The sequence below is a fragment of the Micrasema longulum genome, unplaced genomic scaffold, assembly GCF_059751315.1.
Source record: "Micrasema longulum isolate JH-2025_06_02 unplaced genomic scaffold, ASM5975131v1 h1tg000218l, whole genome shotgun sequence".
Lineage (NCBI taxonomy): Eukaryota > Metazoa > Arthropoda > Insecta > Trichoptera > Brachycentridae > Micrasema > Micrasema longulum.
This window is the reverse complement of record NW_028277423.1, coordinates 128,462-147,055: the sequence shown is the minus strand read 5'-3', so window position 1 is coordinate 147,055 and position 18,594 is coordinate 128,462. Positions and strand designations below refer to the sequence as shown.

General features: G+C 32.3%; 2 protein-coding genes across 13 annotated transcripts in view; both read right to left on the bottom strand.

The window, feature by feature from the left end:
- The window catches only part of Chd64 (transgelin calponin-3), a 66,387-nt gene extending 55,111 nt beyond the window's left edge, over positions 1-11,276 (bottom strand). Inside the window, exon 1 of the mRNA XM_088243592.1 lies at positions 11,122-11,276. Within this exon, the coding sequence (XP_088099718.1) occupies positions 11,122-11,175 (54 nt within the window). The 5' untranslated portion in view covers positions 11,176-11,276. The remainder of the gene's footprint in view (positions 1-11,121) is intronic.
- Positions 11,277-16,522: 5,246 nt separating this feature from the next.
- The window catches only part of LOC148283593 (uncharacterized), a 123,706-nt gene continuing 121,634 nt past the window's right edge, over positions 16,523-18,594 (bottom strand). For all 12 annotated transcript variants that reach the window (XM_088243581.1, XM_088243582.1, XM_088243586.1 and 9 more), the window contains one exon: positions 16,523-17,448. In XM_088243581.1, coding sequence (XP_088099707.1) covers positions 17,432-17,448 — 17 coding nt within the window. In that variant the 3' untranslated portion in view covers positions 16,523-17,431. The remainder of the gene's footprint in view (positions 17,449-18,594) is intronic.

Genomic DNA, 18,594 nt, shown 5'->3' with positions numbered 1-18,594 from the left:
ATTTTATAGTGCATTTTGTCACCCAGTGCCCGAAATTGAAGAACATTCACATCATATTAAAGGTAGGTATCCATTCCATATTCCTATCCTTTCTTCAAATATTTCCCTATCACAAAACTGAATGAAATTCGTTTTTCATTTACAGTCCGCTTTTTCGTTAATAGTTGTATTTTTATTAAATACCATAATAGTAATGCATTTTTGTAACCGGACTACACAAGTGAATTAAAAGTTTTTACTACAGTTCGTGTAATTGCGATTCGGTCACGAGAATGAATAGTGAATAATATCCGACATAAGCTCTCTACAGAATTTGCCAAATTCACGGTGAAAGAGGCAATAAAAGAAGTAGAGTCTAATAAGATTAAAATAGCTGTTTCTTAAATTGAAATAAAATTATTTTAAAAAATTTTACTTGAATTTCAACAAAAGAAAGGTTTTTTATTTTATTATGAGCGAAACCGCAAGGAAAACCCTCTGTGATATGTGGAGAGAGCTCTCACTGTCACTTAAGAAATTTTAAGAATACAATTTTAAGGAATTATCTGAAGTGCCAGAAAGACAAGCTGCGTCAATTATATCTATATTACCAACGTGATTGATTAGTGCAATCAATAAATCTTAACGCGAATTAATTATATAGACACCTTGTAAGTAGTAATGTATTATTAGTTTTTTTTTTCGTATATTGCAAGACATTATTTAATTTTGTTGAGTAATCCAATAAAAAATCCGAAGTAGTAAACGACTTAATATGGGTACCCAGATTAATATTGCTCTATTTCTAATTATCAGCACGCTTTGTGATATGGAAACAACTGTAGTCAATTTATATCATCATATAATAATTGAAGACATGAGTGTTGTGTGTGACAAAAAAAAGTAGAGATATCTGAGGTTAAAGTTTTGAACACCGGTAAAATGATTGATTGATGAAAGTATAACACCTTCGTTCGCTCCCAAAATTAGTTTTCTGCTACTTTCTGATGGTGTAGTCGGTTTTATATGAATACATCAAATGTAAAAAATAAAAATTTGCCACATAACGCCTTCATCCACTAATTTCTTCAATTTATATATTAAACTTCACGTGTAATGATTGGTAGTACCAAAAGTATGTAATAAGTATGGTAATAGAACTCTCAAATATTTAGAACCTAGCATTTTTAATTTATTGCCGAAAGAACTTAAATTTAACTCACGCTGTAACAAGGCAAAATACGAGAGTGGCTACTCGATCAAAAGTTTATATAGTATTATTTGTACATACATGTATATTCTGATCTTTCCGGCTGTTAATTTATATCTGTTATTCATTGTTTTTATTAATGTAAGTAATATTATATACGTTAGTATAAATATAATATCCACCAACAAGCTACAGAAAGTGGCTTGGTGAGATATTAGTTTTAGTATAAATATAACAATTGAAATTTTTTTAAATTGTAAAAATGTATAATTATATTATTTAAATAAAAAAATAAAAACATACGTGACAAATACGTAGTAAATTAAAATAAGTTCATGCTTTATCAGCATGTCATTTATGTATTTAGATATTACGATAAGTCGCCGTACAATATTTCAATAATTATAAAGACTGCGCAGATGGGATGAAATAATAATAGTTACTAAATAACCTAATTTATTTTTATTTAATTACCTTTTTACCAAGTACAGTCGAGCAAACGATTGCTAATCGTTTTACCGTGCTGAAACGCATAGTATAATTAAACATCTCAGATCATTGACAAATTAATAACGTGTAGTCGCGAAAATACAATATTTAACAACCTATTTAAATATTGATTATTTATTCGTACAAAAATACATATCACAAAAAATAATAACATATCCCTAACTGTATGAGGCCAAGAGCCCTGTGTTGAGTTGGGATACGACATAATGGAAAATGGAAGTATGCATAATAATATTAAAGAATACTAAAAATATAAATTATCGCATAAAAATAAATTTGAATAAACATCTGGACAACACGCTAATCTATGCAATGTCCCGCAGCAGTCTCCTGCATTGGTCTCTTCCTTTGGACAAAATCCAAACTTGTACACTTCTCCTGAAAATGGATTTTGTTTTGGATAATTTAACATATCCGAACACTCTTAGGGCCACAAAAGAGACATTTCACTGGGCGAATTATTGTTTACTCCAAATGCACACTATTTTCGCATTGGCATAGTAAACATGCCTTTTCTATGTCACAATGTAGAAATCTAAGGAAAAAAGGAGTAAGATATAATACATACGTTAGTACAAGTACTCCATACTAAACAGGGTGTTCTTTAAACCCTGTCACATCCGAAACCACGATGGTCAGTATGAGCAAGAAGACATATTGGCACATTAATATAAATTTTTAGAACGAATAAAATTTAAAAAAAAAACAAATGGTTGCTAACTTCTGCATGAGAGAAACGAGGAGGTAGGAGGGGGGAGTCTGACACACCGTTAACCACGCGGCCGTGCCCCCGTCGCTTCACCCCTGCAGAAGTAAGCAACCATTTGTTCTTTTTAATATTTTATTTTTACAAATTTTCTTCGATCTAAATATATTTTTTAAATATGCCAATATGTCTTCTTGCCCATACTGATCATCGTGGTTTCGGATGTGGCAGGAATTAAAGAACACCTGTATATCTCGCGAAAAAAAAACATACACAATGAGAAACTTCAGCCCTACGGGATATTGGATACAAAAAATGTTTTCTTACGCGGGGTAAAAATTAGGGCATTAAATTGTACCGCAAAGTTTCTTGAAAATGTACAGAAAAAATAATAAAAAATATTTTGATAAAAACGCACTACTTTAAATGACGTCACTGGTTCATGTGAATCAACCTATGATCTGAGAGCTATGGAAGATTTCCGGTCTGCTTGTCGTTTCTGGACCAATGGGAAGAACTGAATGAGAATAAGCGGAAATGAACCTCTGACGTTACACGCGGAGTTATTTCAGAAATACAAAACTTTGAAAAATCGTAGCGCCGATAATACGATATATAAATTTTTTTTTTTAAAAATTTGGACCTAGTTAAACAGTCTATCAACAAATAAAACATTTTTTAAAAACCACTGAACTTCCTCATTAGGTATGCAAGATTAAATTTTATGATTTAGGTGAGGTTTTGTGAAATAAAATCAGCTACCTCGAAAAAGTAACAATTACGACAAATTAGTGACGCGTGCTACAAATATATCTAATAATAATAAGACGTAAAAAGTTTTAAAACGTGAAAACTTTAATTTTTGGCAGGATTGGTCGACTCAGTGGCCTTTAGTGAGATCTAAAGATGTAAAGCGGTAAAAATCCCCCGATTTTTTGGTAAAATGTGAAATCGTGCGTTATGTGAACGTTAAAATTCTTAAAACGTCCTAATGTTGACCCATTCCGTAATCTGCTTTTGTCAACTGCGCATATGGTTTCAGTTGTTCATTATTTTCATAATGATTAATTTATTCGGAACTCGATCAGTTAGATTTTCCAAATTTCCACGAGTATTCTATTATTATGTACATAGTTTATGCAAAACATATTTGAGTGGTTGAATCCCGACCAAAGGGACCATTTATTAGGAACATTTCATATTAGTGTATAAATACTATAACTCCTAACTCCATTTTAAATCCAAAACCTATTCTAAACTTAAAGTGTGAGGTCGAAAAGATTTATTTAAACCATAAATCACATTCAACCACTTTAATGTGGTTTAAAAACACTAACTTATCTACATTAGACATGGTGTTAATAAGTGAAAAATATAGAACTAGGTTCCATTTATCAACTTTTATGGAGCTATAAAGTTTAATTATAATAGAACAATCTACTTTACCATTTTGAGAATATAAATCGCAGTTCAATTGCGTTAATAACTTTATCGCTATTGTCTTCGGAGTCCAGAGTCCATTGTTGTCGGTAATACAGGGTGTTCTTTAAACCCTGTCACATCCGAAACCAAGATGATTAGTATGGACAAGGAGACGTATTGGCATGTTTATAAAAATATTTAGACGATTTTTTTTTTCAAAATATTAAAAAAACAAATGGTTGCTTACTTCTGCAGGGTAGAAGTGAGGGGAGCTCGGTTGTCGGTGTATCAGACTCCCCCCTCGTTTCTCCCCTGCAGAAGTAAGCAACCATTTGCTTTTTTTGAAATGTTATTTTTTTAATTTTATTCGTTCTAAAAAAATATTTTTATGTGCCAATATGTCTTCTTGCTCATACTGAACATCGCGGTTTCGGGTGTGACAGGGTTAAATGAACATCCTGTATATCTAATAATATAAAGCATATAAAATTCGAAGGGTACTCACTCAATACCATAGACTATTATTTAAACGTAGTTATGCAGAAAGCAGCCACAGAGTCCACAATTATAAAAAAAAGAGATATTGATGTAATCGGGTGCAGTAAGGTCAATTCTATGTTCTGATAAAAACAGCCAGACCTCTTTCATACAAAAAACTGTATTAATCACCTTCTGAAAATAGTGTCGATCACAAAAACGGCATTTATCGATTTGTAGAAAACACCCACAGCACTAGAAAAATCTTACGGTAATTTAAAAATCATCAAAACTGGTCAAATATATAATGAGATTCTTGTTGGTTATATTAAAAAAAACTAATATATTCATTGTTTATCATCTGTTTAAGTCAAAAACATTCCAACTGTTTTGTAGATTTGATTATTCACTCTTTTCACAAAGGTGCTTTTATCTCAGTTTGACTTTTCTATGGCTGGCTGCTTTCTGCATATACCTATATACGTTCATTTGCGCAATATGTTTTTAATACGTTATGTGTAGGTTTCCTAAATAAATTATTACGAAATGTTAAACTTTATTATCGGTGTGACTTTTATTCTTTATTTTTTAGACCTTACAAGAGTAATTAAAATTTGCACACTTTTATTTAATATTTACATCTTATTCCACAAAGATAACGCCGGATAAATAAATAGTACATAACTTATGTTCTATTTAAAGTGGGACTATTGAACAAAAATTATGAATACAGAACACAGTTCGTGATGTAATTAATAATTAACACTGAAAATAAAGTTTAAAAAATTGTAATTATCGATTCGACCCATAAATCCTTCTCAGTATTTATACAACTATTATTAGCAATACCAAATGCCCGATAACTGAGATCACAGAACCCCTAGTTAGAAAAGGTACGTTCAATTACCTTACAGGGAAATATAGGCGAAATCTTCACACCAGAAGGCAGTTTTTTGTCTAATTGATTACGAAATTCATCCATTCGGGTAAGCAGACACGAGTTGTAGAGTTTAAATTTGTTTAAAGTGACATTTCAGAAATCCGAAGAAACTTTTCTTTAGTAAGCAGTAAATACTAGTACCAGATAAAGGATTCAGATATGGCGTTATTAGATATTATACACACCATACACGGACTACAAGCAGTTACTAGTTGATAAATAGAGATCTGCTTTTCTCACTCAATGAATTATTTTGCAATTTACAAACAGCTCGAGTTGTAACAACTGATTCCGAGTAGCTAATAAAGTTCTACACGACTAGGATTGCTAGAAGCAGTTCGTTCGTTTTTGTCAGACTGCAAAAGTTTGAGTAAAAAGACGGTCGATCCGCTTTTACAATACACACTTAGATTTTAAATGTCAAATGATTTTCAGACGAAGACTTTGCTGAAGACCTCTTGAAATCTTGAGGGTTTAATTATGATTTTCTCAATCAGCACCCAAAAAACCATATCACTAGAACCAAGTGGCAATGCTGCACTATTGAAATGAACCTAAAATTAAGTTTTAACACATTATAATTAATGAATACGACTAAATGGCATTTGCGCGACCTCTTTACACGAATGGATATCAAACCGTTACATCATCGGATAACGTGAAATATTCGCTTACCAGCTATATAACAATACGACTATCTACAAATGGAAGCCACATCCAGCGACCACAATGCCCGATTAAAACATTTTTGTAAGTACCTACTTAGTTAATCGGATGCTTTAGTGATGGTATGCACTTACTAGGCAACGTATAAACGTGAATTAATGTAGGCACTGTGGCAATGATGAACATACGAGTGTATTTTAAGCCAGTTTAAGCCGGGAATAAACACAGACTAATAAAGAGACTCTAGTAAAGTAATTGTGTTCCATTTTTTTTTCATAATCTTTGATTACTGCGAAATGCAGGTGATATTCTTCTTCTTCGTCTGGATCTGTTCTGGCAGAAAGCTGGCGTTGAGATCCAAGTGACTCCACCTTTAAGGCAGTCCACCAGGAAGACGATGACCAGGTGGAATTTCCTCAGCTGCAGCTGCAATGTAAGGAATTCTGGAGTTGTACAGTCTATTTACATGATCTCCCCAGAATCTTCTTGCTCCGTTCCATCGCACAACATTTCGGTGCTACAGGTCCGTTTTATTTCTTCATTGCGGATTCGATTCCTAAGCGTTCTCCCTGTGATTGACTTTAAAGTTTGGATTTTATTCTACTTTTATATTTTTTAACATACGAGAGTGTATAATGTATGTTAGGACATTATCAAAATTAAGTTAGGTGTTTGCTAATGTCCTAACAAGACGAAACGCGTCACATTATACACTCTTGTAATATTCCAAAAAATAAAAGTACAATTAAATCCAATAAATTGTTTTATTTTGGATACCTTATCAAATTTCAAAGTTCTCATTTCCGATGTTCATTGAAACAAAATTCTTTATCCCGGTTGTATCAGTCCGTGTTTCTGCGCCATGTGTCACGATTGGCCTGACACATGTCTTGCATATCGGTACTTTGATTTCTATACGCGGGTGATCTTGTTTTACATTAATAAATAATGCGTCGACCGGCTGGGAATCGAGATCGTAACCTCACACATGGCAGTAAACCGTGTAAACCACATCACCTCGGAGGCTGACAAACCACGGTACAGAGATGCCGTGTATTTTGCAATTGGACATCTGTGTTGAGAAACATCAAAGGTGAGAGGACGAAATTATTTTATGATAATGTTTAACAACTGACCGATTTGTAGGTCAAGGATTATGCCGAGAGCAGAGTTTCACTTAAATACTAAAACAATACAATTATCATTTTTTACTACATACATGCATTTACAATTTACAATGCAATTCTACATTCTGCGATCTTGCGATCATTACTCGAATGCTCTAAAATGATTTAAGAAATTTTACCAACACGACATGTTTTCGAAATTGGGGAAGTTTACTAAATTAAAAATATATCTACATGTCTAATTCACTTTACGCTTCTGCAAGTCGCAAAGTCTGCGATGAGCGGACACAAAGAATGCCCGATAATAATAAGCGACCAAAAGTTCTAATCGAGTGGGTACTGGGTACCCCAGATCCCAATAGAAGCGGTCTAGGGCAGACTAAGGGCGTGATGTTAACATTGTGTAGAAGAGGACTGTAGTAGGGTAGCGAGGAGCAGAAACTGGAAAAGAACGTCCGGAGAACGAATCCCGTCCAGGGATGTACGAGAAGAATATCAATTTGGATGAAAATAAAATGACCTAAAATCGTGAAATATAAACGTTTATTTTGATAGCAGCGGTAATATTTTTTTCTTCCTTATTATTAAGGAATATACTTTGAGAACCGAGTTTTGTTTAATTTAATATTAAATTCATGAATATCAATAAAATAAATAGTAGAAACAAAGTTTGATTATCTAAGTGCATTCCTCGAATTGAGAGGAAGGAGTGTTCTTCTATAAAACATTGTTTTTGTCGATTGCAATGTTTTGGAGATCATGGCTCGGTATCTTGAATCAACATTTTAGGAAAGCCAATTTAAGTATGCTAAAAGTGTAGATCGTTGATTAAAACGCAACTTTCTAATTTTATACTATTCACGATAAAAATGACCACGATATATTTGAAAGTTTATGGTTGAACTTTCCGGGTAAACTTTTATGCGAGTATTTATAATTGAGATCCCTATGGATGTTCAGCAAAGGCAGCGGGAGAAAGGCAAGGGAATAGGGATTTCTCATATAAATAATTTGAAAAATAATAAAGCGAAAATAAAATCTACTTTTTTATTTAAAATTTATTTCCGTCTCAAAAATAAAAAATCGCCCCTCACCCTCGGTATGTTTTTCGAAATATGTTATTTTTCCTAGCGGCTATCAAATCACGATTTTGTAAAACGTAAACGAATATGTACTTGCTTGAAAGTAAGTGATATTTACAGTGTTGACTTATAAAATACAAAATACACACCTTATACGGCAAGATGTTTCTAATGTGATTTCGATAACCACAGCTAGAGTGACCCATTAAACTGACAGGTCATTAACCAATTATTAGATTTGCCTGAAGGCCTTGTTAAAAAAATAACAGATGGCTACTAATATTGAGAACGAAAACTTATGAGAGAAGAAATAAATATCTTTAATACGTTATTATTTGAACAACTTTACGTGAAGACGCTTATCGTTTATCTTTATCTACGAGAGTAAAAATAAGCAAAAGAAATCAATAAATCAAATAAAATAAGCGCCGGGATATTAAGTAATACTAGGGCATTAGTACTTATTTTAAATGTAACCATTTCTGTCATGTTATTCATGCATTGACCGGTAAATTACAATAAAGTTATGGTAAAACATTCAAGTTTGTCAGTGAAAATTCTTTGTGGAAGCTCATTGTAATTTATTGTAGAAATAAAAGACGAGATCAACAGATTCGGAATAACAAGGGACCGATGTCATCGCTTTCGCAAAATATTTAAAACTCGTATCTTGACTATAAAATTAAATCTATTTATTTATTTACATACATTAGTTTATTGCGCATTATTTGAGTCATAAGTCCCAACTCCATGTTATACATAAACATCAAGAATAGATAATTCAAAATTACATAAAAGTAATTGATTTGAATTATTTTTGTCTGAAGGACCTTTCTACACATCGTTACGGGGTAAATTCAAATGTTTACATAATGTTATGTTAACGAGTTGAAAGACACATATTTATTCGATTATTTGAATTCTCTACCCATACCGTTTTTGTTACATACACTGAATTTTATAATAAAGATATCAGTCTCGAAGATGTTGCGAAAGCGTTGAAACCGGTCACTTGTTATTTCAAAATTGAAGACTTAAGTATCACTCGTCTTTCTTTTCTGTAGTAAAAAGTGATGGGAAGCAAGGTATAATACGATCATATTAAGAACATCCCTGTTTTTATAATTCAGTGCATGCTTTATAAAAATAAATATTTGAATTACGTATGATAAAGAATATTTCAATAATGATTTCGCAATAAGTATACTTGGAAAATGATAACGGCAAAGAGGAACTCCTTTTAAGGATAAGTAGCCTTTCCTAGTATAACAAGAATAGCAACTAACAATGATATTATTCATCCGCATAATGTAAAGGTGAGTGCGTCCGTAGAGCCTCGATCAGCTCAGCGATGTTTGATCGATCAATGATAAATAAATAATAATCACGTTGAATGAACCGCGGTCGAGACAAAGGTGTATTTATTTATAGGTGACAACTTATGTCAATATTATTTCCAGCCCAATGGAAACTCACTCACTGAATCACAAATCACACAATATTACCCGACTCTTCTGGAATTATATTTATATTTTGTACTTAATTGAATCTTCCCGTTTCAGAGGTAGAAGAGAAAACATTTTTAGTTTCTTTTAAACCTAACAAAGAGATTATTCTTATTGATTTACTTCATTTTAAAGAAGCCTCTCAATCCTTACCGTAATCTTGCATAAAGAGAATCCAATGCTCAATTATTTATCTGCCGACTCTGAAAAATCTCCCACGTAAAATACATAACACAAAATCCTATGTCATACGTTCATGTGTGTGACATCTTTAAAAGCAGTTAACAAAATATTCAAAGTGAAAAAAATATTAAAGAAGTAAATATAACATTATGCATAAAATGTGTACTTAGCAAGCATGGAAAGTCAGGATTTTACCAATATTAATTACAATGGTCTTAGAAAGAAATTCTAGAAGTGTCATTATGGTCAGTATTTGGTCATGAGGGTCTGTTTTAAGTCATGAGGGTTAGTATTTCATGATAATTTTCTTGAATCATTATAAGATTTTATAAAACTTACAGTTTAATGACTATAATATTTTTTAACCGAGGTACAGACAGGAAAGTCACGAAAATTATTTAAAAAATAACCGACAAAATATACCCATATTTTTAATTACAATTTACGATATATTTTTTTAATGGCTTCATATTATGAGTTATAAAAATGAGCATCTGGTTTATTGTCACTACTTAGTACAAAAAATCGAGTTGGCCTCTAGTCTGCCAAATTGATAATTCAGGATTCTACACATTAAAAAACCCAACCCGCTTACATGTGTACATGTAATTTTTGCTAGTTTTAAAGGGGGCATTTTTGGGAGGCAAAACGTCAGAGATATTAGCGCATTTCGAGAAAAAACTAAACAGGTGGTATGGCCAGGTAGGTAGGGTATTAATTTTACCAAAGTTATTACAAAATAAATACAAGTATTTATGTCATGTCTACGTACATTATAAAACCGAACGCACGCGTTGAATAATTATTATGGAACAGAGTACATTATTGCTTGAGCGCTGTCTCGAGGTTTCGGATAGCCGTGTGTAATTTTTTGAACAATAATTAAAATTCACGGCAGGTGTAAAATACAGATGCGAGGATAAAGGAGTATTGGTAAAGCAATCGGAGTATTTCAATTGTGATTTCAATCCATAAATAATACAAGCACATACGACTGCAATACAGGTAAACATTATAATCTCACAAAGATATTTGAACAATATTAAGTGTGTATGTTTAAAGTACTTAAGTTGTTTATTGGGTACTTATTTGTTTATTTGTTAAATGTCTTAACGTGCATAAATCGAGTCTAAATTTAATATCCATATTATGCATCACAGCCTGTAACCTATATAACGGAAATAGGTCAGGAGAGTTGACCTATCCTGCGAGAGAACCTACCCGAAACATGGAAATCGATACAAAACCGGCTTGAGATGAACTCAGTTGTGCTGCTCCGAAAGCATTATAATTTAAAATAAATTAATTCCTTACCTTTCTTTGCGCCTCGGCGGCAAATCCAGATTTGGCTGCCCTGTTGTTTGCCATTTTGAAGTATAATAAATATTTAGCACTGAAGAATTCGAGAAACACTGCACTGCTCACACGACAACTGAGTAACTTCCCTAGCGCGAAGGCAAATGACGAATGACATCACTTTCCGGTGACAGTTAAGCTACGCCTTCCCGCTATGTCAACTTTCAAAAAGTTGAGCGCGCATAACGATGTTACTGCCATCTAGATTTTTGTTTAGAAGATAGAAATGAATGTCGAAACACAGCCCGATTTTAAAAGATTTAAAATATTTTTTAGTATTGTATCTTAAAACAGTCTTGAATCATGAAAAAAAAATGTCTTCACATAGAAAATTACATTCTTGATCATTTTAATGTTTACGTAAGAAAAAGAAAACCGTTTGAACTGTATTACTTTTCAAAACACAATTAAATATTGAAATACAGTGCATTTAAATGTTCAATAAGCTTAGGTAAATTAAGTAAACATACTTATTTCGTTTGTGTTAGTAGGCACACCATAATACATATTTCATTTGAAAACGTTCTGTCACTATCTCATTAACAGAGGGTTATTAAGCATTTGAATGCACTGTACATGTGTAATGACTACACTGTGTGTGTTCTTTATCTACAGCCAAGAACTTTAAAATAAAAATAAAAACTAACAATAAAATATGAATCATAAAAAAAAGCAATAGCATTTAGAAATGCTAAACTGATGTAGAAGAAAAACTTACATAAATCAGTCTTTCACAAAGTGGGTGATAACTTGTGAATGCTTAAGGCGGTTAGGGGGGTGGCAAAAGGCCAAGAAAAAAATGGTGGCCGTTGAGGCGGTCGAGGGGGGTGATGGCTGATTATTACAGAAAAGTAATATCGGCAGACATGAATTTACTAACTTCCCTAATTTATCAGCAACATCCCCAACAACAACTCGCTTGTTTACTGTGAATTGGCTCCATTTTGAAATATCAACACAGCAGTGTTATCCCAGTTAGAAGAGTATAGACCAACAACAAACGAGAAAATAAAAATCAAATTCAAGAATGGCTACGAAGAAATTTGGTGGCAAAAACCGATCCCGCAATTGTACACTGGATTATGGTCAACAATTTCTGATAGCATTCCCATCATTGTATTTGTCTGAACGTGGATTTAGTGCTGTAGCAAAGTTAATTTATTTAAATCTTCAAGTACCTACAAAGAATAAATATTTTGGCGTACTTATTGCTGAAATCAATATCTTCCAGCCAACCAAAAAACAAAAAACAGACAGATCTAAAGAAGAGTTGGTCGAAAATTTGTACAAAAAAACAAAATATATTTCAAAAGATACGTACTTACATGAAAAAATAAAAAATAAATAAAATAAGAGCTGTTTTTTAATGGGGCGATAAGGCTTGTACATGTTAACTTAAATAAAAATATAATGTTATACATAATAAAGGATAAGGAGTGTGGAAGCAGGTAATGAGTTTAGAAGGAGAGAGAAAAAGGAACCAAGGAAAGAAAAGGAATAAAAATATTTTTTATAAAACAATAAAATGAAGGGAGTTTAGGGTTCTGAGGAAACAAAGTAATGTTTCAGATGTTTCTTAATGTTGCCTACGAAAAAGAGAAATGAGCTGCATGTTACCCAACGCAGCGACTTACGGTCATTTTAAAATAAATTTCAGATATTCACAAACTTATTGATGCATCAAATTCATCCTTCACATAAGATTAGTTTTAAAATGCTTTGTTTTAATTTCATCAAAAATACTTCTAAAAATGATGAAGTGTGCATTTTATTGCTCTTTTTAAAATGGCTAACTGAAAATGGAAATTTTAACTCGGAAATAACATATGTGAAACAAAGTGAAATAACTTTTTTGAGAAGGGATATATGAACGTCTAGGCATTTACATGTCTCATGATTCTTGATCTGTCCTTGGCAGGTTTGTGTGGCCACCATACACACTAGAGGCGGTAAAAAATAATGAAACAGTTATTTTAAAACAGATATTCTTCTGAAACTGTTTCTCAAAAAAATTAAGCTGTTACCATAAAGAAAACTTAGTCCAGGATATTAAGACGGCTTCTAAAAAAAACAGTTTTTAAAGTAGCGTGGACCAAATCGTGGCTACCCCCTCCCCCCGCCTTCCCCATCCAGGATCACAACTGTTTTAGCAGTTGATTGTACCAGATTTTATGCTTACGCTGCTCTCAACTGTTATTTAGAAACCGTTTCACAAAACTGATGAACAGTAAAACGGTAACTGTTACAGCTATTCCCTTTAAAATCCAAAACGCCCATCTCTAATGCACACACTGTGCACAACATTCACCATTCTATGTATATTATGCTGATATTTTATATTTTGAATAGCTAATTATTAGGATCGTTCTAATCATAGAATTAAGAATAGTCCAGAAACCACAGACGCACATCAAACAGAAGGCGACTCAGCTACTCATAAATGAGTAGGTTTACGTTTTGACCCATTAGTTTCTTTGTAGACATCACTCAGTACGCAACTCATGATTTGAACTCAACTATGCCGTGTTGTGTCCTTTAAAAGTGTAGAAATACTGCTAGGATCTTAAAGAAACAGAATGCAATCACATTTCATGTGTAATTAGCGAATCAATGTGTATATAACAAATGCATTACTTAAAAATTGAATTATCTTTCCATCTGTCAGATTGTCGAAGAAACAAAATAAACATTTCTTTAGTGTTGCCAGGGTAGTAAATTATTTTATCCTACTTTGCTCATCTAATGAGAAAATTAATGAAAATTGGATCTCGGATTAAACACCTCTGTGGTGGACATTTGACCGACGTTATCTTTAAAACATCAAATATTATTAACCATGATATAAAAATATCCATTTTATGTCAAATAAAACTTGTTTTAAATTTTAAGTTTAAAGTTCAATTCAATTAGTCTTATTAAATGACCCTTTACTTATCTACTCTGTTGTGTCAATCAATATTTCGGCGTGCACAATAAAATTTTAGAAAAATTGACAGATTGCTTTTTTTTACCTTACATTTGTGTTATGATTTTTTTTCCCATCAAGCAACATTATGCTACGACCTCACGAATGCGCGTAGCGAAAGTAGGGCATAGTGGGGGAATTATTGGACACATTCTGATGTATTCAAATATGATTCTACGCTCCTTCTGGACTATTCTTAATTCTATGGGTTCTAATTTCTAATGTATGAAAGTGAAGTATGAGTTGAAATATTAGGGATGAAGGTATCCAGAGTGCAGTACAAAGTCCTAAGGGAGCTAAAGAGCTAAAGCTCTACTGAATATGCAAAGCAGTCAATGGTGAAAATGCCACATATGGCTGATTTGAACATAATTTGACTTAAAAATGCGTATCTTGGTAGCACCTAACCACTATTAGGAAGTAATCCGATTTTCCTTTTAATTCTTACATAAGTACTTACATATTGTCTGTCTGGATCTTCTGCAACATAGCCGATAGTGCTAGCGGTGACATCTCTGCCTCAGTCTTGGAAATAATTATTCTATGAAAAGGTATTCATATTTACTAGGGAGAAGGAGGTAAATCATTGGAAATGATGATTTATTCTATGAAAACCAAAAAGTATTTTCATTTTATTTAATTCTTTTAACCCAGGTGTTCATTCAAATACACACGAATTACAACTATTTTACTCTCATATTTATCAAAATCCAAAAGTGGCGGGTTAATTTTTTGATTACTGGAACTCCTAAGTATGTCTCTATTATTTTTTTGTGTCTGTCGGTAATCAGCATAAGAAAGAATAGTTCATTTTTAATTTTTACAGCTGGCTTCTGGCTGGTTTGTTTATTTTGGAGCGAAGTCCTGCCGTTCTCATAAATGATATGTAAGATAAGTTTTAATTGTATTTCAGTCAAATGAAATTAATTTAATTGAATAAACATATCTTCGTTGCGCCAGCAATATATGTTAAATGGTTTTTCTTTTTTAAAAGTATTTTTAATTTCTCATTATGATTACTCAACTCTGTTTTAACAAAATACACATAGATATTTTTTTCAAAATAAAATCTCATTTTTTTCCTTTTTGCTATCAATAAAAAAATAAAATTTTAAAAAATCCACCATCAAAAGGTACATAGCTTAAATATCTCCTGAAACTTTTTTTAAATGTCACAACAGATTGATAATTCCAGGGCAACGACGATACCTATATTGTAAACTTTTTCAGTAAAAACACATTTTATATTGATTTTGTCAGTTTATTATCAGTTTGATATTTATAAAAAATGAATGTTAAATAGTTTCTAAAGTATAAAAGAAAACTTACTGAAAAGGGAAGCATATTTTTCTCATTTCCCTTGTGAGTAAGTGCCTGGTTCTTTGTGCCAACTAAACCTATGGTAGGTAAGACTCTGATTCTGACTATGCATCCTTGTTAATTAATGTCAGTTATTTGAGATTCTTTATACAAATGCCAAAATAAAACGTAATTATTATACACAAATCACTTTATGGATAAGTGATTTATTTATTTGTTTGCAAATCATGGTATTTCAAATGTTATTCTTATGACCTACGAATTAATATTCAAGAATCATCCAGCCGATTATTTAATGGAAATCACAGTCTCTAAAATACCGCCATATTATTTTGCACTTCTTAAAAATTAGTAATATATTGTAGTTATGGGTAGGACACGATTTTATATCTCAAATATTGAAATACAAACCTAAACACCACACACCAAACACAAATGTCGCTTACATTCACGAAATGTACTAAAATACACCCGTGTCAGACGGTCCGCTGAATGTATGTGGGTTCGATGTATATAATGCGTGTGTGACTGCGCAGAATTCGAGTAGGACAAAGCGTTTGAGGTGATCCAAAAGTATTTTTTGTAGTGGCCGGACATTTTGCGTTCATGTATACAACATTTGTAGCGCCTCAGAACTAATATATTTATATAAAAAAGTACAGCTGTCAAATGCAACTTCTCCAAATAGTAAGTGAGGTTTCCGTTGTGTGACATTAGTAGAGGACATATTTATTTATTTATGAATTTTAAAAATGTGTTTTTTTCCAATATGAATCATTACTGGATGGATATCTGGATACATTCTGAAATGAACAATCAATGTTCTTCCAAAATTCCTAATAAATTTACAAAAATAATCGGATCCAGTCCACCTCTTTGTCCCATTTTGCCCGAAACCTCGCAACTATCCACGCACTTTATTATTACAAAATATATTTTAAGAAATAAAACAAAGGGCCAAATATATAAATAGTATTCCTTTCTTCCACTGCACCCGCATAGTATTTGAATCACAGCTACTATTGGAAACATCAATGTATTAGTATTAGTAAGGAGATTTGAATGAAACAACACTGAAATTGAATAATTCTTTATTACAGGCTTTTATACAATTAAGATAACATTGAAATTAAAAATTGAACAAGACCTTAAAAGTGAAAACATGATCATATTAATAAATAAAATTCCTATATCTCAATTCATACATCAACATACTGGGGTGTTATTGTAAGTCAATCTGAAGTAATAAAAAAGAAGAATCTATAAAAAATGCATTTCACTTAAAATGAAATAAATGTGTGCAACACAAATGCTGAATCTCACGTTTCAGCAGTAATTATTAACACTGACTGCAATATATAATGATAAATGATCCGAAGCAGCGTTTGGTTGACTAGCAAGCTTAATTGTGGTTTCTCGCCGACCATTCTTTTCCCAATAGTTTATAAATAAGATAACAACACCATGACTCCGGGAGTAGTAATCTGATACTACACAACACAATCTTACCTCAGCTCGGTCGTACAAAGATTCCCCAACTTATGACTAATAAGGCAAGAATCTATTCCGGCCAAACTCGCTCTTCCATGTATATTGTCCGCTAAAGATTCAACCGCAAATATTTGCAGCTATCTTCATCTTTAAGCTAAAAATGCAGATTATATTTCATATGTTACACTTCCGTATATATTTAAAATTTCATCACTAACACACCTAATATAATATATTTTGGGATAAAATTAGTTAAATATTATGCTTGTGTCTGTATCCCTCATAGTGACACCCGAATAAGTTAAAATTTTATCAATTAAAAAAGATAAATTTTATATATCGTCAGTTTGTGCACTTGTATGTTGGTTTAGCCAATGAAAAATATGTTTCTATGTTAGATTAGTGTTACATTGCCGGAACCTCACAGCGGGGGACACGGCCATTCATAAACTACTTAATCTCCTTCACATTCCCATATTGGTTCTGGAATATTCACAGCAGCGATACATCTAGAACAAGAAAATAACATCTATATAATCCATCCGGTGTTTCTGTTTTACACAAATAATGCAAAAGATCCCCTTTTTGTATGATTTCTTCCAGTACCTTCCCGTATCAACTTTAATCTGCTGATTCGGGGCGTTTGGTTACTTCGTATTTTGTCACCATTAAGAATAGATGTTAATGCAAAGCAACAACTTTAAAAGTTCGAAAGTCGTTATAATTGTCTTGCGATATGCCGCTGCTTACGTTCAAAAGGGCCACGAAATTTGACAGTAAAGTTTTTAACAATAGTTTTTGCTTTTACATAAATAATCTTACATTTCATATTTATGTTTATGATATTATTATATGCGTTTTAAAAGCTATATACATTTAATTTTGGAGTTTCACCCATAAATGTTACGACAAAACCCGGTCACTGGTAAAAATTATAATTAAAAGTGAAATATAAATATACTTTAGAAAAGAAACTAAAAATGATAGAAAATTATGGTAAATTTGCAGTTGTAGAATTTCACATTGCCCGACTCTGCATTGCGATCAATTGTCCATCAAATATACAAAATTGAAAATCTTTAAGATTATTTAAAATCTCAAAATGGAGAAGTTTTTAAAGCTAGCAAAGATTGGTTTGATCGGTTTAAAGAGCGATCAATCTTGCATTGCCTTAAAGTGCAGACATAGAATAGATAGAGTTCCGTGAAAAATCCCCGTTGATTGCGAAATTTTGCTTATCGCGGCCATGTCCAGAACGTATCCCCCGCGATTATCGTTACCTGGATATCTTTTATACTGCAAAATATAACAAGGATCATTTTCTAAACAAATGCTAAATAAAATTTATCAAAAATTTATTTAAAATCCCTAAGAAGAGAGCAAGTCTTCTAAATTGTTTAAATTCGAGATAAATGCAATCCATTTCACTACTGAAAAATGTGACAGATGACAGATCGCAGGTTTATTTCAACGTTAGACCACGTTGGACGCAGGTATAAACGTGAATAAGTTTCTATGGCGGCCATCCCAGCTCTATACCTGGTATAAATTTACGCGAGGTTTATGAGTAATCATTTTCACTACACCATCTTTATTCTATCACTATGCCTAGGCGTAATTTTATATCAGGTTTATGAATAATGCCCTATGGTATT